This window comes from Myotis nattereri (assembly GCF_964212035.1).
Source record: "Myotis nattereri genome assembly, chromosome: 12".
Taxonomy (NCBI): domain Eukaryota; kingdom Metazoa; phylum Chordata; class Mammalia; order Chiroptera; family Vespertilionidae; genus Myotis; species Myotis nattereri.
This window is the reverse complement of record NC_138087.1, coordinates 16,847,446-16,869,246: the sequence shown is the minus strand read 5'-3', so window position 1 is coordinate 16,869,246 and position 21,801 is coordinate 16,847,446. Positions and strand designations below refer to the sequence as shown.

General features: G+C 40.7%; 1 protein-coding gene and 1 pseudogene across 5 annotated transcripts in view; both read left to right on the top strand.

Moving 5' to 3' along the window:
• The window catches only part of IFT74 (intraflagellar transport 74), an 84,231-nt gene extending 78,576 nt beyond the window's left edge, over positions 1 to 5,655 (top strand). For all 4 annotated transcript variants that reach the window (XM_081104255.1, XM_081104253.1, XM_081104254.1 and 1 more), the window contains 2 exons: positions 1,673 to 1,733; positions 5,141 to 5,655. In XM_081104255.1, coding sequence (XP_080960381.1) covers positions 1,673 to 1,733; positions 5,141 to 5,259 — 180 coding nt within the window. In that variant the 3' untranslated portion in view covers positions 5,260 to 5,655. The remainder of the gene's footprint in view (positions 1 to 1,672; positions 1,734 to 5,140) is intronic.
• A 1,698-nt stretch (positions 5,656 to 7,353) lies between these two features.
• Positions 7,354 to 7,793, top strand: LOC308528437 (ubiquitin-conjugating enzyme E2 variant 1-like; annotated as a pseudogene). Its single transcript has one exon. The product of its transcript is annotated as a ubiquitin-conjugating enzyme E2 variant 1-like (transcript).
• Positions 7,794 to 21,801: the final 14,008 nt, after the last annotated feature.

Here is a 21,801-nt window from a genome sequence, read left to right as displayed (position 1 = left end):
ATCTCCCTATCTATTACAATATTTCATGGAAAACTAGTTCTTGACATCTATAAATAATTTTACATCACAGACTATTTTTTGAATGAATTGCTATTAGTTATTTGAAATCATTTAAACATATTAATATTGGAGCAACTGTATAACTAATAGAAGAAAGCATAGGTGACATTAGTCTTGACAAGGATTTTTTGATATGACACCAAAGGCACAAGCCACAAAGGCAGAAATAAGTGGCCTACATCAGACTAGAACGCTTCTGTTCCTTTCACAATCAACACAATAAAAAAGCACCTATGGAGTGGTAGAAAATATTTGCAAATCGTATATCTGATAAGGGGTTAATATCTAGAATATATAAGGAACTTACACTAGATGTTTTAAGTAAGTTGTAGGAAAAAACCAGAATTGTGCTTCATGACAGACTTGGAGATTTAAAGGCAAATCTCAAATATAGATGTATAATATGGGAGGAATTTGACCATCTGGCACAGCGTTGCTTTACAGCATTATTCGTGTAGCACCTAAGGTCTGCTGCTTTATAAGAAGGCCACTTCTTTGTGTAAAACAAAGAGGGAAAAGTGTGGTACTTGACTTTGCAGAAGGTTATTAGATTTATTGTCAGAAAGTGCTGACAGCTTCCTTAAGTCCATCTTCACTTCAAGGTCCTGTCTGGGGAGCTAGATCTGATTTAGTTGTGTTAACTCACAGCGCATAAGGTTCACATGATTTATTAGTTATGATTCATCCTAATATCTAGATTTATCTCTTTGGAGGAAACATTAGGATAGATGCTACATTAAGTCTGAACTTATGCCCCGAAAATAAGTTTATCATGAGAGTATGAAGAAATATTACTAAAGCTGCTTTAATTATCAGATTTTTAAAAATGATTATTACTTCTTGGAAATGTCTGGGCAGAATATTTTGTGTTTTATTTTTCAGACGGCACTTTGCTTAGGAAAAAAACACACAAACTGTGTGTATCTTAAAAAAGAAAGACCGTAACCCAGAGTTACAAGGTTAATTAAATCAGAAAAACAATTTAATTCTATAACAGTAAAATTGTCTTCTGAGGAAGCAACCATCAATATAATATCCACATTAGCTTCCTGTTGATGCAGAAATTATTGTAACAGTGCCAGCGTTTCCCCGGCCCTCTTATAATCTTCACACTGCAGCTCTGCTCTTATCACAGCTTGTAGAACTAGACAGGAAGTGTAGCCTGGAAATAAGGAAGTCTTTCCTATATAGCTGAACCTTAGACAGTGTTAGAATATACGTTACATTTATGGCATTAGACTTCCAGATTTCAAGGAGACATTCCCATCATGTCTCATTCTTTTTTAAGTTCTTTTAGGAAAGGTATAAATAGTAAATTGTCTTTCGGTTGGCATGTTCATTGGTATAATAAATTAATAAATATTTTAAATATATTCCTACTAAAATAAACATAGACTAAACCTATTGTCAGAGGCAACATTGTATTTATTCATGTATTTACTATTATTTAATATTCCCTAAATTTCTTTTTTGTCTACAATAGCTTTATCTCATGCAAGGAGTTGATAAGATTTAAAGTAGTGGTGTTTTTTTTTTCTTATCCTCTTAAAAGTGTGTCTAATAATTTTTGCGAATGGGGGCACTGGATAACATTTTTCTTTTGTGTTTTTAGCTTACAAATTTGGAAAGGAAGTGGCAACACCATGAACAAAATAATTTTGTGATGAAAGAATGTATCCTTTAAAAAGCTGCAAATGAACTAGTGATTATTTTTCTATGAATTTATTTACAGACTGAAATGAAATAATTCAACACACATTTTTTCAGGTACATAATATGTACGAAACACTGGGCTAAACTATGTGGGAATAAAGGAATAAGATTTAATTTCCACTCTACAATAGTTAGGGTGTGTGTGTGTGTGTGTGTGTGTGTGTGTGTGTGTGTAGGTGTAGCAAAGTAGTGTGGCATAGTGACTAAGTACAGGATATGGAGTCAGTAGACCTAATTTTAAATGCTAACTTCTTTTTTTTTTATTAATTAAATCTTTATTGTTCAGATTATTACATTTGTTCCTCTTTTTCCCCCCCATAACTCCTCTCCTCCCAGTTCCCACCCCACCCTCCGCCCTCACTCCCCACCCACTGTCCTCATCCATAGGTGCACGATTTTTGTCCAGTCTCTTCCCGCATCTCCCACACCCCTTTCCTCCCAAGAATAGTCAGTCCATTCCCTTTCTATGTCCCTGATTCTATTATAATCACCAGTTCATTCTGTTCATGAGATTATTTATTCACTTGATTCTTAGATTCACTTGTTGATAGATGCATATTTGTTGTTCATAATTTGTGGCTTTACCTTTTTCTTCCTCTTCCTCTTCTTAAAGGATACCTTTCAGCATTTCATATAATACTGGTTTGGTGGTGGTGAACTCCTTTAGCTTTTCCTTATCTGTGAAGCTCTTTATCTGACCTTCAATTCTGAATGATAGCTTTGCTGAATAAAGTAATCTTGGTTGTAGGCTCTTGGCATTCATCACTTTGAATATTTCTTGCCACTCCCTTCTGGCCTGCAAAGTTTCTGTTGAGAAATCCGCTGACAATCGTATGGGTATTCCCTTGTAGGTAACTGAGTTTCTTTCTCTTGCTGCTTTTAAGGTTCTCTCTTTGTCTTTTGCTCTTGGCATTTTAATTATGATGTGTCTTGGTGTGGTCCTCTTTGGATTCCTTTTGTTTGGGGTTCTCTGCGCTTCTTGGACCTGTAAGTCTATTTCTTTCACCAGATGGGGGAAGTTTTTTGTCATTATTTCTTCAAATAGGTTTTCAATATCTTGCTCTCTCTCATCTTCTGGCACCCCTATAATTCTGATGTTGGTACACTTGAAGCTGTCCCAGAGGCTCCCTACACTATCTTCGTATTTTCGGATTCTTTTTTAATTTGCTTTTCCAGTTGGGTGTTTTTTGCTTCTTCACATTTCAATTCTTTGACTTGATTCTTGTGCTCCTCTGGTCTGCTGTTGGGTGTCTGTATAATATTCTTTATTTCAGTCAGTGTATGCTTAATTTCTAGTTGGTTCTTTATCACAACATCGAGGGTCTCATTAGATTTCTTGAGGATCTCACTACATTTATCGGCAGTTTTTAGAAACTTATTGAAAGACCTTAAAAGTGTGGTTTTGAGCTCTATATCTTCCATTTCTGACATCTGCGTCCAGTTTCTTTGTCTCTGCATTTTTTATGCTTTCTTGGTGCAACCCCTAGTGGTCTTTATGCGCAGTCTTGTTGTAGTTAAGCCTAGATTGTTGTAGGTAATACTGTCGGGGATTTGACCACCAGGCTAACTGGCTGTGAGAATCAGCTGTGTCTGCAGTGAGAGAACTTCTGTCCTCTAGGGAGGTGCTAATCTAAATGCTAACTTCTTATAAGTCATGGACTTTACTTTTACTTAAGTAAATTGTTACTTAATTTTTTTAACCCTCAATTTTATCATCTCAAATAGAGTTAATAGTTCCTCTCGTAGAGTTGTTGGGAGAATTATATATAACCATATGTATGTGTGTAGGGGGGAATGGGGTATCATTGTTTATACTGCTGTTCTTGGATATCTGTGCAGCAAAGGAGATAAACTAAGTAGTCGTATGAGAGATTTGACCTTCAAGCTCATCTGTTTCAGCCAATTCAACTTCATCTGATTTCTACCAAAATGGTACCTATGTCCCATCTTCTTGCTTATCTTTTTGAATGCCTATAAGAGGAAGCAGCTGCTGAGGACATGCACTGTGAGGTTGTAAGAAACATTTCCCCAAAGTAGTTTTCTATTCCCTGTCCCCCTTCAAGGACATCTCTGCTTGGAGGATTAGATCCTGACTCCATGCAGCATATGTTCTGCTATAGGACACTGCTCAGAGCAGCGTGGACCACAGCATACTTCCAAATGAGATGCATTAGGGCCTCTATTCCCAGTGGCCATACAACGTAGTTTTAAAGCAAAAGACTCCCGTTCACAATATGCTGATGGACAGGACTCCAGGTTTGTGCAGCATCAAGTGAAGTCTGGAGACTGACCTGAAATTCTTTGTGATATTCTAGAGAACATGGTTGTTCTGATCGTTGGATTGTTTTAAGACCAGAATTTGATTGAGATGTATAACATTAACTATAAAAAAGCTTTCCATTTTAAGTGAACTTTTTTGAAACCAGTTCTGCTTGGCTTTTTAAGATTTAATTGATGCTTAATTCATGCATTGGGGGGAGGGGCAGGGAAGGGTTGTCCCTCAGCCTGACCTACGTCCTCTTGCAATCTGGGACCCTCTGGGGATGTCTAACTGCGGTTTAGGCCCCTGAGGGGCCCCAGATTGCGAGAGGGATGTAGCAGTGTGCCAAGTGGCAGGCAGCCAGGGAGGAGCTAGAACCAGGGTTTGGCGCTGCGCCGCTGATGCTCATCCCGGCCCTCAGCACCTGCTGCTTCCACTCGGTAGTACTGCTGCGGAGTCAGGAGAGGCTTCCACCACCCAGCTGCACTCGCCAGCCGTGAGCCTGGCTTCTGGCTGAGCAGCGCTCCACCTGTGGGAGTGTACTGACCACCAGGGGGCAGCTTCTGTGTTGAGCATCTGCCCCCTCGTGGTCAGTGCGCATCATAGTGACTGGTCAACCGGTTGTTCCGGTCATTCTGCCATAAGGGTCACTTAGGCTTTTATATATATAGACTAGAGATCCAGTGCTCAAAATTGATGCACAGGGGTGGAGGGTGGGGAAGTGTGTCCCTCAGCCCAGCCTGCACCCTCTCCAATCTGGGACCCCTCAAGGGATGTCCGACTGCCCTCTCACAATCCAGGACTGCTGGCTTCCAACTGCTCGCCTGCCTGCCTGACTGCCCCCAACCACTCCCCTGCCAGCCTGATGGACGCCTAACTGCTCCCCTGCTGGCCAAATTGCCCCTAACTGCCTTCCCCTGCTGGCCTGGTCGCCCCCAACTGCCCTCCACTGCAGGGCTGTTCCCCCCAGCTTCCCTCCCCTGATGGCCATCTTTGACCACATGGGGGCGGCCATCTTGTGTGTTGGAGTGATGGTTAATTTGCATATTACTCTTTTATTAGATAGGATTTGTATTGATAGTGTTCCCCCTTAACTCATGTAATTAGTCATAGCAACCAAGAGTCAAGAGAGTGATTACCAGACAGTTATGAAGAATGTGAACAAGCAGATTGCAGAGTACAATAAAACCATCATGGATGCTTTGCGTAGCATGAGCAGAAACTGAGTCTGAACCAACTGCACGTCTCTACAGAAGTATCCTGTTGCTATTAAACTTTAAACAAGCTGACTGAAAAATAGAAAAGCTTACCCTTGAAGAGTCTTACCTAAGATGTTTGAATGCTATACTTTTTGTGGCCTCTTTGAAGAGTGGTGTTTTAAATAGTATAATAGTTGAGTAAACAGTTTGCATTTAAATAGTATCATCTTTGCTCTGGCCAGTAGCTTAGTTGGTTAGAGCATCGTCCCCATACACCAAAGTTGTGGGTTCAAGCTCCAGCCAGGACACTTGCAAGAAGCAACCATTGAATGCATGGATAAGTGAAACAACAAATCAATGTTTCTCTTTCTTCCTCTGTCCTCTCTTTCTCTCAAATCAATCAATAAAAAAATTTTAAAAGTATCATCTCCTTTTATGATTTTTTTTTTTGCATGGGTGATGAGATAAACAAACTAAAAGTGGTTATTGAGAGTCATTTCAATGGTATAATCCATCTATGGCAGCAATTTTCAATCATCTTTTTGATCTCATGGCACACAAATTAATTACTAAAATTCCGTGGCACACCAAGAAAAATATTATTTTGCTGATCTGATAAAAAATAGATATAATTTGATTGAGTTACAGAAAAATAATAATGGTAATTACCTAACCTTTTTGCTCCAAACTGACTTTTTAAAAAATCAGATGCCTATACTTGTATATAAGGATTTCTTTTTTTTTGTTATTTTTAAAAAATTTTAATTTTTTTAGTGTTTAAAGTATTACAAATAGTAGTACATATGTCTCCTTCTCCCCCACAGCCTCCCCTCCCCCCCTGCCCTGCACTGACCACCCCCACCCCCGCCCCACACCCCCCCACCCCCGGCACATGCAAGAATTAACCAATCAGGTACAAACTTATGCAACCTGACCAATAAGATACAACTCATATGTAACCTATATATTTATGGTTTAAGACAGGGCATGTACACCTGATGGCTAATATTGTGTTGGCTGTTGCTATTTTTTTATTTCACAATCTAAGGGAAAAAAAGTCAGTTCCCCTGACTAAATAGTCAGGTATTTCATGTTTTAAAAATTCTTGCAGCACACCAGTTGAAAATTGCTGATCTATGGCAGTAAATTAAATCTTTTCATGTGTCAACTCTAGAGGGATGCATGGAGTGTGATTCTGATTCAGCACTTAACATCAGCCTTGTCAATTTTTGCTTCTAGAAAAAGATGGTAAAATTAGAGAGAGGTGTTTAGCTTTGAGCCGTGCTTAAATGGAGTATATTTTATGTGTTTTAAGGCATATAAAGGCACAGGTAAATGTATAACACATATTCTTTATAAATCAGTTATTCCTAAAGATTTCAAATTAAAAACTTTTAACCTCTGAACTTTAAATATATTTCCTTACATGTATATATTGGGGAAAATACGAAGTTTAAAAGAAATACTGCACTTACAGTGTTGTTTTTGGAATATAGCTGTTGCTATTCATTTCCACCCTGATATATTCATTTACCTTTTTGTCCAGTAGGAGAACTTAAGTAGATTAATTTGCAAACATTGCCAGAACATTTGAAAGGAAAAGCTGGAGAGATGTAATTATGAAGTATGAATCCGGGAGACTTCATTGTAACTAAAGATGTATCCTCTCTTGTGGGCAGGATTGAGTCACCTTGATCCTCATAAAAGAGCCCTGAAAACCATCGTTTTCTTGTCTTCATCGGGTTACTCTACTCAATATTCTTAAAATGCAAGCATATTGTCTTTAAAAAAAAGCTTTTATTGAGATATAATTTACATAATAATAAATTACCTATGCATGGTGCTTTCTTGAAGTAAAGTTAGCACAGTAAATTATTAAGTATGAGTTGAGGTCGAGGGGTGAACATTGGTGAGTTTGGTTAACTCTGGATCACTAATGTGGCTGAAGCTTGTGGGCAGTGATACGTTCACGTAGGTGACGTTCCTCAAACGTGTTCCTCAGATCCTGAATTACTCAGGTCATGAAGAGTTATTATACTACCAAAGGATTCATGGTCGAAGTTTGAGAAGCACTGTTTAAAAAAACAGGTAAATTGTTGGCTAGCCTTCCAGCAATGCAAGATGGCAACCACCACAGTCTGGGGAGTAAAAGTCCCTCGCAATTTTCGACTGATGGAAGAGCGGGAAGAAGGCCAGAAAGGACTAGGAGATGGCACAGTTAGCTGGGGTCTGGAAGATGAGGAAGACGGAACACTTACAAGATGGATAGGGATGATCATTGGGCCTCCAAGAACAATTTATCAAAACCAAACATAAAGCCTTAAAATAGAGCATGGACCTAAATACCCACGAGCATCCCCCCCTTGTAAGATTTGTAACAAAAATTAATATGAATGGAGTTAATAGTTCCGGCGGAGTGGGGGACCAGGAGCCATATCAGTGCTAGTGAAATGGCAGAATTCACATAGCACTGCAGTCCTGCAGGGCTTCGTTGCCTAATGATGTCTAAAGAAAACATGGAACACCCTCAGCCACCTGAAGGACAGTGTTACGGCAGTTAATCAACAAGAAAGCCACAGGCCCGCCCCTCCCCCATTGGATCCGAGCAGTCTTCATTTTCCACAGCGGAAGTGTTCTAGATATGTCTGTGGACATCGAAGTGTAGTGTCCATTCAAAGGCAATTGATGGTAAGACACTGTAAATGATACTAATTTTTTGTCCTTTTGAATATATAAGTTGTGCCATAAGAAATCGTCCTGTCAAGTGTAACCACGGTCCACAGAGTTGAACTTCCGGGATTAAAAAAGTCCTGTATATTTAAATCAATTCCCACCGTAACAGGTGGGGCACATCTAACTCAACTGTGAGAAGACACACAATCACCTTGCTGCTGATTACATGGCCTGGGGCAGGGGTCCTCAAACTACGGCCCTCGGGCCACATGCAAATACAAATATTGTATTTCCTGTTTTGTTTTTTTACTTCAAAATAAGATGTGCAGTGTGCATAGGAATTTGTTTATAGTTTTTTTTAAAACTGTAGTCCGGCCCTCCAACGGTCTGAGGGACAGTGAACTGGCCCCCTGTTTAAAAAGTTTGAGGACCCCTGGCCTGGGGCTCTGTCTTCTCCTTCCCCACCTTCTCTCCCCCTTTACCCCCCTTCTCCCACACCCCCACGCTCACACCATCGCTTCCTCCCTGCAACAGCTTTCTAGCTCAGGGTGGCTTGTTAGAGTAGATGTGAAGGTCACTGCCTGTGGGACTGCTGCTGGGTGTGGGGGCGCTTCATTTCCAACCCTGGCTGCTTCTTTTAAGTCTTAAATTATGCCCCTCCCACTTCCAGGCCATTATCCTTTCCCCACTCTCTACTACCACCTTGGCTGAAGCATAGATTTTAATCCCCTCTGCTCCCCCGCAAAAATGGCCTTTGGTGAGGAATTCAGGGCTTTCCCCATGCCCCCCCCCCCCACCTTTATATCCCAGGGTGCTGCTTTCTCCTTCCCCCTCAAGTCCCTTTCTTGCACCATCACCACCCAGCACTTTCCATGACGCTCCCTTGCCTTGGCCAGAAGCCAGCAGGTAAGGCTGGAAAGAGTCTGACTTCCCTCACTTACTTTTGGAACCACATTCATTTACTCTCCACCAGCCCAGGAAATAAATGGGTCCACAGTCGGGCCACCCTCTACTGTCATCATCAGCTGATTTTTTTTTTTTTAAGTTCAGGAAGGCCACAGAAGACACTTGTAAGTACATGATCCCTGTGAATGAATTGTTTTGTGTGTTCCTATCATTGCCTTTGCTTTTACAAGTTGAAGTTTTAAACAGGGCTCTCAGGTGGTCATCTTTGCAATCCATTTGGTTCTAGTTTGGAATCTGAAAACTGGCACAAAAAGAACCTTGAATTCGGTGCATTCTTTGATTTTGGTGCTGCATCTTCTTACAGTCCTCAGCGGGGATGAAGAACACGGTGTGCACGGCAGAACCCTAAAACTGGCGGGCTTGACTTCCTGGCAAATTGCTGCACTTTTCCACTTTTCTGTTCAGGACTACTAATTGCTGAGATGTGGATGCATACCAAAATAAAAGCGATTCATTGTGTTAAAAAACAAACAGAAACAAAGGTAAATTGTTTTCTTTCTTTCTTGGCTGCTAAGAGTCTTTAATATATGCTAATGTGCAGTAAGTTAAAAAAGTGCATATTATTAATACTAGACTATTAATAATATTTTTTCCTGAGTAGTAAGATTGTGGGGTTTTAATTTTTCTTGGACTTTTTGGTACTTTCATAATTATCTATGGGGTACATAATACTACTTAGAAATGCAGTAAAAATTGAAATAAGTTAGCACTTTAACTGGTGGAAAGGAGATATGATAGTAAGACAACTGTGTAGTCATTGAACTAGAACTGAACCAATCTTCACCCAGAAAACAAACAAACAAAAAACACCAGGAGAAAGATAGTCTATCCATTAAATATACAGTGTTTCCATTGTAGCAATGGGAAGTTTGGCAACGAAAAAAAGAAAATTTATTGGGAAAAAAAAAAAAAAGCAAGGTTTCCAACTTCCGTTCTAAATTACTCATGTATGATATTTGGGGAACATAATTGAGCAGGATTTCTTTAAACTAAAACGTGTTATCTGAGGGAAATTCTCACTAATGTCTCTTCCTTCCTCTCAGAGCTTTTCAACAAATCCAACAAGAAAATTCTCTCTGCTAGGATAGAACCGGAGGCTACTCTCTGCATGACCTGGCTCTTCCTCAGCCAGCCACATTGCTCAGTGAGTTCCACTCCTGTTAAAATAACACCTTGTAAGTCATGTGAAAAGAAGCTGCAGTCTGAACAAACATGCTGAGTAGCTGTTGTTTAAAGATCAACATGGGAAAGTTAGCAAGTCGTGTTTTTCCCATCCTTATCCTTTATCAATAAATAAACATGAGTTCTTGATATTTTTTCACTAACCAGGGAGCCTCTTATTTGGATATTCTAGTCTCATGTTAAAGTGTAAGTTTTACCATGGCCAGTGTTACTCAGTGGTTAGAGCACCAGTCCTTGCACTGAAGAGTCCTGGGTTCAATTCTTGGTCAAGGGCACCTATCTGGGTTGCAGGTTCCATCCCCAGTCCCAGTCAGGGCACATGTGCGAGGCAACCAATCCATGTGTCTCACATCAATGTTTCTCTCTTTTCTCTCCCCACCTTCCACTCTCTTAAAATCAATGGAAAAAATATTCTTTGTTGAGGATTAACAAACAAAAAACAAGTGAAAACAGTATAAATTTCAGTTCAGGGTTACAGGATTAGAGAATGGAGTAATGCCATTCACACTAGAAAAGAAACACCAGTTAGTAGGTGCTCCAGGGGTAGGTGCTGCCGTCCTGTTCAATTTCCCTCTAGCTCTTTCCTTTTGCTACTTGTGACCAACATAAACAACCTTTGCAAATAAGAACATTTAGACGAAATCAAGGAAGACAAAATCAAGATGGACTTCGTACCAAAGTATCATAGTAATCTATTTTATTTATTTTTATTATTTTATTTTTAAATATATTTATTGATTTCAGAGAGGAAGGGAGTAGGAGAGAGAGACAGAAACATCAATGATGAGAGAGAATCATTGATCAGCTGCCTCCTGCACGCCCCCAACTGGGGATCAAGCCCACAACCCAGGCATGTGCCCTTGGCCAGAATTGAACCTGGGACCCTTCAGTCTGCAGGCTGACGCTCCATCCACCGAGCCAAGCCGGCTAGGGCTCTTTTATTTATTTTTAAATAAATTTTTATTTTTCAATTACAGTTGACATACAATATTAGTTTCAAGTATACAACCCAGTGATTAGACATGTATATAACTTATATAAATGATCACCTGATACATCTAGTACCCTTCTGACAACATACATGGTTATCACAATATTATTGACTATATTCCCTACACTGTACTTTACATCCTTATGACTATGCTGTAACTACCAATTTGTACTTCTTAATCCCATCACCTTTTTCACCCAACCCTCAAACCCTCCTTCCATCTGGCAACCACCAAAATGTCCTCTGTATCTGTGAGTTTGTTTCTGTTCTTGTTCTGTGAGTTTGTTTCTGTTCTCTGTATCTGTGAGTTTGTTTCTGTTCTGCTTGTTCATTTATTTTGTTTTTCAGATTCCGCATATAAGTAATATCTTCTGGCATTATTTTTTTTAAATATATTTTATTGATTTTTTACAGAGAGGAAGGGAGAGAGGGATAGAGAGTTAGAAACATCAATGAGATAGAAACATCGATCAGCTGCCCCTTGCACGCCCCCTACTGGGGATGTGCCCGCAACCCAGGTACATGCCGTTGACCGGAATCGAACCTGGGACCCTTCAGTCTGCAGGCCGACACTCTCCGCTGAGCCAAACCAGCTAGGGCTGGCATTATTTATTTGACTTATTTCACTGAGCACAATACCCTCTAGGTCCATCCATGTTGTTGCAGATGGCAAGCTTTCACTATTTTTTTATGGCTAAGTCATATTCCATATATGTACCACTTCTTTATCCATTTATCTAGTGATGGACATTTAGGTGGCTTCCATATTTTGGCTCTTGTAAGTAATTCTGCAATGAACAAATGGATGAATATGTCTTTTTAATTTAATGTTTTGGGTTTCTTCAACTAAATATCCAGAAGTGGAATTGTTGGATCCTTCTTTGTCTTTTGCTGTATAGCTTTTATTTTAAAGTCTATTTTGTCTGGTATAAATATTGCTATCCCAGCTTGTTTTTCTTTTCATTCCCATAAAATATCTTTTCCATCCTTTTACTTTCAGTTTGTGTATATTTCAATGAAGTGAGTCTCTTGTAGACAGCATATGTAAGGGTCTTGTTTTGTTATCAATTCAGCCACTATATGTCTTTTGATTGGAATATTTAATCCATCTATATTTATTTATTATTGATTTTAAAGAGTGGAAGGGAAAGAGAGAAAGAGAAACATTGATGTGAGAGAAAAACATCAATCAGTTGCCTTCTGCACATACCCCAAATGGGGATCAAGCCCACAACCTGGGTATGTGCCCTGATTGGGAATCAAACCCACCACCTTTTGGTGAATGGGATGATGCTCCAACCAAATGAGCCACACCACCCAGGGCTAATCCATTTCTATTTAAAGTAATTGTTGATAGATATGTATTTATTGCCATTTTATTATTCATGTTTTTTATCTTTTTTTCTTCTATTTCTTAAAGAAGACCATTTAACATTTCTTGTAATACTAGTTTGGTATTACTAGTTTGGTGGTCATGAACTTCCACTTTTTCTTATCTGGGAAGCTCTTTATCTGTCCTTGAATTCTAAATGATAGCTTTTCTTGGTACAATAATCTTGGATATAGGTCCTTGCTTTTCATCACTTTGAATATTTTGTGCTGATCCCTTCTGGCCTGAAGTGTTTCTGTTGAGAAATCAGCTGACAGTCTTATGAGAGCTCCCTTGTAGGTAATTGTCTTTCTCTCGGTGCCCTTAAGATTTTTCTCTTTGTCTTTAATCTTTGGCATTTTAATTATGATGTGTCTTGATGTGGGCCTCTTTGGGTTCATCTTTTTTTTTTGACTCTCTGTGCTTTCTGGACTTGTATGTGTATTTCCTTCATCAGGTTAGGGAAGTTTTCTGTCATTTTTTCAAATAGGTTTTCAGTTCCTTTACTCTCTCTAGTACTCCTATGATGTGAATTCTGGTATGCTTGTAGTTGTCCCAGGGGCTTCTTAAACTACCCTTATCTTTTAGATTCTTTTTTCTTTTTGCTATACTGATTGGGTATTTTCTGCTTCCTTAGCTTCCAAATTGCTGATTTGATCCTCTGCTTTATATACTTTATTGCTGATTTCCTGTAATGTAATCTTCATTTCTGACTGGTTCTTTTTTATGTTTTCTTTCTCCATTTTTATGTTTCCTCTCTTTTTGTTGAAGTTCTCACTACTAGTAACTTTATCTACTCTTTCCCTAAGTTCATTGAGCATTTTTGTAACCAATGTTCTGAACTCTGCATCTGATAGATTGCTTATTTAGTTCTTTTCTGGAGTTCTGTTCTGTTCTTTCATTTGGAACATGTTTCTTTGTCTCCTCATTTTAGCTGCCTCCCTGTGTTTGTTTCTATGTATTAGGTAGAGTGTCTATGCCTCCAAGTCTGGGTAGAGTGGCCTTATGTAGTAGGTGTCCTATTGGGCCCAGTGGTGCAGTCTCCCCAGTCACCCAAGGTGCACCCACTCATATGGCCTATTTGTATCCTCCTATTATATTTGAGCCTTGATTACAGTTGACACATAAATGGGAGGGATTTACCCTCAGACCAATCAGCTTCAAGGACTGGTCACACATGACCACTGTGGAGCATCTGCTGTGCAGGGGCCAACTCCACAAAGCAGGACTTGCTTCAGTAGGGTTCTGACGTCTGCTGAATTCATGCCTGAATGTGTTGTTTATGGAGGTAATTGTGTGGTGTTTTAGCATGGTCTGAAGTTGTCCATCAGTGCGCTGGCTCTGGGACCTCCTGGGAGATGTAGAACAAGGTCAGCCACTGCTTGTGTCCTGCCCAGGGTCACCTGGCATGAGCTACAAAGTGATCTTCAAATGCATGCTACTTGTTCTGGGTTTGGATGTGCCCGGGAGAGGCCAGCCTGCACACCAAAGGCGGCTGCTACTAGTGTTAGGCTTGGGACCACTTACCAAGTGGTATAGGCCATGCAAGACCAGATGCTGCTTGTTTAAGGGGTTTTAGGAGAGTCCACAGTGTGAGCCAAGACAGGCTGTTTGTGTGGAAAAGCCACTGAAAACAAACAGCTTGGCTGGGTCCAAAAGTTAGGTGGGTTGGGGTCTCAGAGAATCAGCAGGGCAGGGTGAACAGTGTTAGCCAGGTTGACAGAGCCTCAGATATGGTGCCCACATGCTGGCTCTGTGTGAGGAGGGCCTAGCAAAGGAACAGTGGCCTCTGCCAGCACTTCTGTCTGGGGGAAAGCTGACCCTCCAGACCTCGTGCTGATGCCAGACAGTTCAGTTATTTCCTGTATGTCCCTGGCATCTTTTGAGCTGCTGCCCCAGCGCTGGAACTCAATGGGCGTGAGTCAAAGTCCATGTGTAGACCCTTTAAGAGGAACATCTGGGACCGCAGAAGCCCTCCATCTCACTCAGCCACAATTCCTGATGGTTTTCACAGCCAGAAGTTATGAGGATTTCTCAGCACTGGAACCTCCCCAGTTGTGGGGGCCTGCTGTAGGGCTGGGACCCCTGGATCCTCAGTGGGGACTTCTTCAACCAAGATATCCCTCCTATTTTTGACCACCACGTATGGGTGTGGGACCAGCTCATTCCGCATCTCCACCCCTCCTTCCAGTCTCATGTAGCTTCTTTATGTCCTTAGTTATGGGACTCCTGTTCATTTAGATTTCAGGTGGTCTGAGGGATGGTTGTTCTGTAGTTTAGTTGTAATTTTTTAAAACACTCACCCAAGAATATGTTTTTATTGATTTTGGAGAGAGAAGAAGGGAGGGAGAGGAAGGGAGGGAGAGAGGGGGGGGAAACATTGATGTGAGAGAGAAGCCAAGTGGTGCTTCCCGAACACATCCCGACCTGGGTTCAAACCTGCAACCTAGGTATGTGTCCTGACTGGGAATAGAACTCACAACCGTTGGTGTATGGGATGATGCTCCAACCAACTGAGCCACCTGGCCAGGGCAGTTTAATTGTAATTTTAATGTGCTTGTGGGAGGATGTGAGTACCCCATTCACTTATCAGCCTTCTTTACCAGAAGCCTGTGATAATCCACTTTAAAATTAATTTGCATCTTTCATTTTCATGTTCCTTTTTATATAAAAGTAGCTTTTGCCTTTAACTTGCAGATTTTCACTATGAGATGTGAGATTGAACATCTTTAAAACAACAATTTTTAGTACAAAAATAGGAAATATAGGAAAGACAGATACACAGAATGAAAGAAATAGCTGACTTGTGATCTCACCAGTCTTTTTAGATGTGCATCTATATATCTCACACATATCTATGTTATGCATATATGTGTATATATATATATATGTTATATACATATGCTTATGTATATCTAATAAAATTAAGGTCACATTCTTTCTTTTAACTTTTTAAAAATATACATTTTTTTGATTTCAGAGAGGAAGGAAGAGGGAGAGAGAGATAGAAACATCAATGATGAGAGAAAATCATTGATCAGTTGCCTCCTGCACACCTCACACCGGGTATCGATAGAACCCGCCACCCAGGCATGTGCCCTGACTTTGAATTGAACTGTGACCTTCTGGTTCATAGGTGGATGCTCAACCACTGAGTCACACCCGCTGGGCTAGGATTACATTCTTTAGCTTACTTTGGATATATGTAATTTTGCAAACATTTGTCCATGTCGTCATATATTCTTGTACAACATGTTAAATTGCTGCATGTTATTCTATTATATGAGTACTTTCTAAAGACAAACCCGTATTATTAAATGAAGTTTATGGTATAGGGGTTAAGTGTAAGGTTTGGATAAAGTCACTGAATTTGAATTGCAGCTCCACTACTAACTTGTTGTATGACCTTGGGAAGTTACTTATCTCTCTGAATTTCAGTTTCTTTATCTGTAAAATGAAGTAATAGTGCTTAACTCATAGAAATAGGTCAAAGAGTACACAGAACCCAAGGCTATTGACACAAATGGCTCTCAGAAAGACGCATGACTGGCAGGGTGCAAGAGTGCTCACTTCCCTGGAGGCTCACCAGCGTGGCATTATCCAGGGTCACAATGCACAACCTCATTTGGTTTAGTTTCTTTAAATAAGTGAAACTGCCTCATTACTATACTTGGGAACATCATTGTGTTTTAAGTAAGGATATGGAGAATGTGCCCCAGCCAGTTGGCTCAGTTTGTTGGAGCACCAAAAAGGTTGCGGGTTCAATTCCTGGTTGAGGCACATGCCTGGGTTGTGGGTTTGGTCCCCAACAGGACATGTATGGGGGCAGCCAGTTGCTGTTTCTCTTTCTCTCTCTCTCTCTCTCTCTCTCTCTCTCTCTCTCTCTCTCTCTCTCTCAGCAGTGCACAGTGAGTTATGAAGTATGTTAGCAATCAAGTCTGGCAAAATAGTGTGTGTGTGGTAAGGCAAACTTGGTAGGAATCCAACCTACCCTTGATGAAAAGATAATTAGCCACAGAAACTTTAAATGTGTATTTTAGGGGGGGGGGCGGTTGTTAAATAATAATAATTATTATTATTAGCCAAGCTGGAAGTACCTTAGAGATAACATAGTGGTGAGTGGTTTTCTAAGAAGGGCTCGTTTATCGCCTTACCTGACACCCTGTTGTAGTTGTCTCTTAAGGTTTCTTATAGATGCATCTCATGATCCAACTGGCTACCTCATGTGCTGTGGGAGGAAACAAGGCAACTGAACTCTTGCAGCTTCACCAGACCCCCTTCCCTGACCCTGGTATTTCTGGCAGGAAAGGGAACAGCTTCAAGGGTAGAGGTCCCCAGGAGGGCAGGGCCAACTGGTAATAAATGTCCATTTGGCCTCTGATAACCAGCATGAGCAAGGGACAAGAGTGTGTGACACGATTCAGGCAAGAGCCCCGGTCCACTGCAGGGATGCAGACCTCATCCATCCATCTACAGTTTGGCACTTTTGTTATTTCCTCCCAAGGGATGCTTGCCTTTCTCCGTAGGCTGCATGGGAAGTTAGAGAAGCTGGAAAAGCAATTTTCTTTTCCTCTCCTTCTTAACTATTTCCCCTAATCCCAAGACAAGGTCCCTGCTTTGTCCTTGGCAGGGGGGATGGGGAAGCGCTGGTCAAGCTCTAAGGCCACCTCCCCCCACTCCAGAAAACTACGGGAAAGTTCATTTTAACAAGCAGCTAATTAAAGATTGAGAGAGGCTGGTACACATGAACTAGAGTTTCCTTTGATAAAATTCAGGGTGAGCTTATGGACTGAATCAAATACTCTTGCCTTCATGTCAGCCGGGACTTCCTCTAATAGTGTGAGTGTATCTGTTGGAAATGATAACACGGAAAATGAGATAATATTTCCGTTTGGTTAGGAGTAGTTCTCTCTTGACCCTATTTAACTAATGAAGTCTGCCTTTATTCCATGGTATTACTAGGTTGTTATCATGGCAAGAATGATGTTTTATATAAAGATTCTGCAATAAAGCAGAAGTTGATTTTGCAAATGTCACTTTAGCTTTTGTATTTCTCTTGTGAAAGGCTTGTCTACTTTGAGCCTCCGTTTAGGCAGTAGACCTCTTGAATTCTTCGGACTCATGCTTCCTTCCAACGCTCTTGTGTCCTGGACTTCCAGTGGGTGTTATTTTCCCTCCTATGACACAGCTTCTCCTTCCGTGCAACCATTCCCTCTCCTGGGAGGAGAGAGACAATGCCCGTGCAGAGCGGCCTTGCTTACCCAGTATGTGATTTCTATATGGGCTAGTCCTATTCCCTTCCAGGTTATAGTCAGGTCTGCGGAGCAGCAGTTCATTACAGAATATTACAAGACAAGACACTGAGGCACCAGGTAGAATCTAATATATTCTACAATTAAGCAGTAAGCATTCAAAGTTATAATGAATAAATATTTTAAAAATAGGATTTTTAAAAATTGGATTTTGTTTCACTTTTTAGCCCTCTCTTTCACAGCAAATGTTGTGTCGCAGTAATCTATTCATCCGTCATCGCTCAGGGTCTTGCTGGTCAGCCCCGGCACTCATCCAGTACTCTGTGGCCACAAGTATTTTCTTTTTTCTCTTTAAAGCAGGTACCAGATGGTGGGAAGAACTCATCATTCATTTCTTTCTACTACCCTGTGAGGTCTTTCTCCAGGCTGTGGGCTACTTGCAGAGAGGGATGATATTTGGTGCAAGGCAAGAAGAATGGTTTTAGACATTTCAGCTTCTCAGCAGAATCCAAGAGTGTTCAAAGGGCTCTTATCATTGAGCCACCCTGTCTTTTTATTGGAGCATTAAATCATTTACATTTAAAATAAATATCAGTATGTATGTACTTTTGCCATTTCTTTAAATTCATTTTTTAAATCTCTTTTTCTTTTTCTTCCTTTAACATTTTTTGTAATACTGGTATTTCTTGTAGTACTAGCTTTTTTTTTTTTTTTTTTTTTGTCTGGGAAGGTCTTTATCTCTCCTTTGATATTAAATGAATTCCATCAGCTTTTTCTTGTCTTGAAAGCTCTATCACTGTCCTTTAATTCTAAATGATAGTCTTCCTGGGTAGAATAATCTTGGTTGGAGGGCCATGGTTTTCATCAGTTTGACTATTTTGTGCTAATTCCTGCTGGCCTGCAAAGTTTCTGTTGAGAAACCAATTGACAGTCTAATGAAAGCTCCCTTGTAAGTAACTAACTGCTTTTCTCTTATTGCTTTTAAGAATCTCTCTTTGTCTTTAACCTTTGGCATTTTAATTATGTGTCCTGGTGTGGAACTCATTGGGTTCATCTTGTTAGGGCCTCTCTGCACTTCTGCATTTGTATGTCTATCTCCTTTGCCAGAATAGGGAAGTTTTCAGTCATTATTTCTTTTTTATTGTATTAATTTTAGAGAGAGATAAGAGAGAGAGAGAGAGAGAGAGAGAGAGAGAGATCTATTTGTTGTTGCACTTATTTATGAATTATTGGTTGATTCTTGTATGTGCCCTGATTGGGGATTGAACCCACAACCTTGGCATATTGGAATGATGCTCTAACCAACTGAGCTACCTAGCCCAGGCTCAGTCATTATTTCTTCAAATAGGTTTTCAATCCCTTCCTCTCTCTCTTATTCTTCTGGTACCCCCATGATATGAATGTTGTTACACTTGATGTTGTCCCAGAGGTCCTTTAAACTATAATAATTTTTAAATTCATTGTTTCTTTTTGCTGTCCCAATTGGGTGTTTTCCACTACCTTCTCTTCCAAATTGCTGATTAGATTCTGCTTAATCTAATCTGCAAGTCTATTCCTTCTAGCATAGTCTTTGTTTAAGATATTGTATTTTTCGCCGAAACCGGTTTGGCTCAGTGGATAGAGCATCGGCCTGCGGACTGAAGGGTCCCAAGTTCGATTCCGGTCAAGGGCATGTACCTGGGTTGCGGGCACATCCCCGGTGGGAGATGTGCAGGAGGCAGCTGATCGATGTTTCTCTCTCATCGATGTGTCTAACTCTCTGTCTCTCTCCCTTCCTCTCTGTAAAAAATCAATAAAATATATTTAAAAAAAAAAGATATTGTATTTTTCATTTCTGACTGGTTCTTTTTTATGGTTTCTTTACTACCTCTTTGTTGAAGTTCTCATTAAATTCCTTGATTCTGCCCCTAAGTCCATTGAGCATCCTTATAACCAGTGTTTTGAAATCTATATATGGTAGATTGTTAGCATCCATTTTATTTAGTTCTTTTTCTGGAGTTTTGTCCTGTTCTTTCCTTTGGAACATGTTTCTTTATAGCCTCATTTTGGCTACCTCCCTGTTTTGGTTTTCATATACTACTAGTAGGTAGATTTGATACATCTCCCAGTCTTGGCAGAGTGGCCTTATGTCATAGGTATCCTATGGGGCCCAGTGGTGCAGATTCCCTGGTCACTTGAGCCAGGGGTGACCTTTGTGTGGGTTGTGTGTGTCCTCTTGTAGTTGAGCCTTGATTGCTGTTGGCATGTCAGTAGGTGGGACTGATTCTCAGGCTGACTGGCTATGAGGACTGGCCCTGGCTGTAGTGGACAAGCTGTTGTGCAGGGGCTGACCTCAAGGAACAAGAGTTACTTTAGTGGGTTCTGGTGCCTGCTGACTCTGCTTTTTGAGTGTGTCGTCTGTGGAGCTAATTGGGTGATACTCTGGTGTGGTCTGAAGCCAGTCACTGGCTGTATTGGTTTTGAGCCACCTGGTAGGAGCCTCACAAAGTGATCTGAAGATGGTTTTCACTTGTGCTATGTACTTGGAGTCACGTAGGACAGGCTGTGCTGTAAATCAAAGCCAACTGCCACTAGTGCCAGGGTGGCGGCCACTTAGCCTAGAGGTACACTAAGGCCAGCCACTTCTTGTTTGGGGTTTGTGGACCTTCCAGAGATTTTAGGGCAATCCATACCATGTGTGGAGGTCAGCCACTTGTGAGTAACAGCTGCTGAAAGAGGTTCGGGCCTCTGCATGTGCTGGGTGGTTTGATTTCATAGGGAATCACTAGGGCATTGCTTCTCAACGTTGGCTGCACATTAGAATCACCTGGGAATCTTTTTAAAATCCTGATTTCTGGGCCTCATCCTCTGGAAATTGTTTCTTTGTTACTAATGTTGTGGCCCCACCCCATAACAAAGAAACAGAATTTCCAGAGGATGAGGCCCAGAAATCAGGATTTTAAAAACATTCCCAGGTTATTCTAATGTGCAGCCAACGTTGAGAACCACTGCACTAGGGTGAGTTTAACAGAGTCTCAGATTTGGTGTCCACCTGTGCCTGCCAGCTGGCTTGGGGGAGGGCTCAGCAAAGAAATAAAATGGCAGGGAGTGCTGTCCCTCCAGGCCTCACCCTGAAGTCAGACATGCCTTCGTATGTCCCTGGCGCCTTTTGAGCTGCTGCCCAGTCTGGCAGTGAGCAAGTCTTTCAGGCCCTTTAAGGATACACCTGGGACTCCAGTAGTCCTCCGACTCACTCAGCCATAATCTCTGCTGGTTTTCACAGCCAGAAGTTATGGGGGCTTCTCCCTGGCACTGGAACTCTGAGATGGGGGCCCGGTGTGGAACTGGGACTACTTGCTCCTCAGGGTCGGGGGAGAGGGGACCACTGCAGCTGAGATATCCCTCCCGATTTTTAACCACCACACATGGGTGTGGGCAAGCCGATTCTGTATCTTTGCACCTCCTACCTGTCTCCACATGGCTTCTTTATAGCCTTAGCTGTAGGAGTTCTGTTCAGCTGGCCTTCAGGTGGTTCTCAAGGGTGGTTGTTCTATAATTTAGTTGTACTTTTGACTTGTCCAGGTGAAATTAGTTTTAATACATTTTATTTAACACAGTGTATCCACAATATTATTTCAGCATGTAATTAACATAAAATTACCAAGATGTTTTCTAATCTTTTTTTCATTCTAACTCTTTGAGAATGATACATATTTACACTTACAGTAGGTCTCAATTCAGACTAGCCACCTTTCAAGTGCTCAATAGTAACATGTGGATAGTAGCTACAAATTGGACAGTGTAGATTTAGAATTTAAAATTTTTTATTCCAATTATAGCCACCAGAGGAAGCCAAATAAATGGCTGTCTTATTAAGTAGAGGAAGACTGTTTGATAAGGAAAAAAACCCTTTCTTATGTGAGATAATGATCTAAAATTGGACTCTTTGCATTTCCTTTGATTACTCTTAATTTACACACATAGTTCATTGAAGAGTAATCTTAATTGGGCTAATGAAAAAAAAAATGAAAAAAATATATATATGTAGTAGTTAGGAATATTTTAGATACTTTCTTCTGAACGAATATGGCCAGATGCTCTGTAACTTCAGTAGTTGAAAGTATCAGAGGGTTTGTAAACTGCTTGGACATTGAATA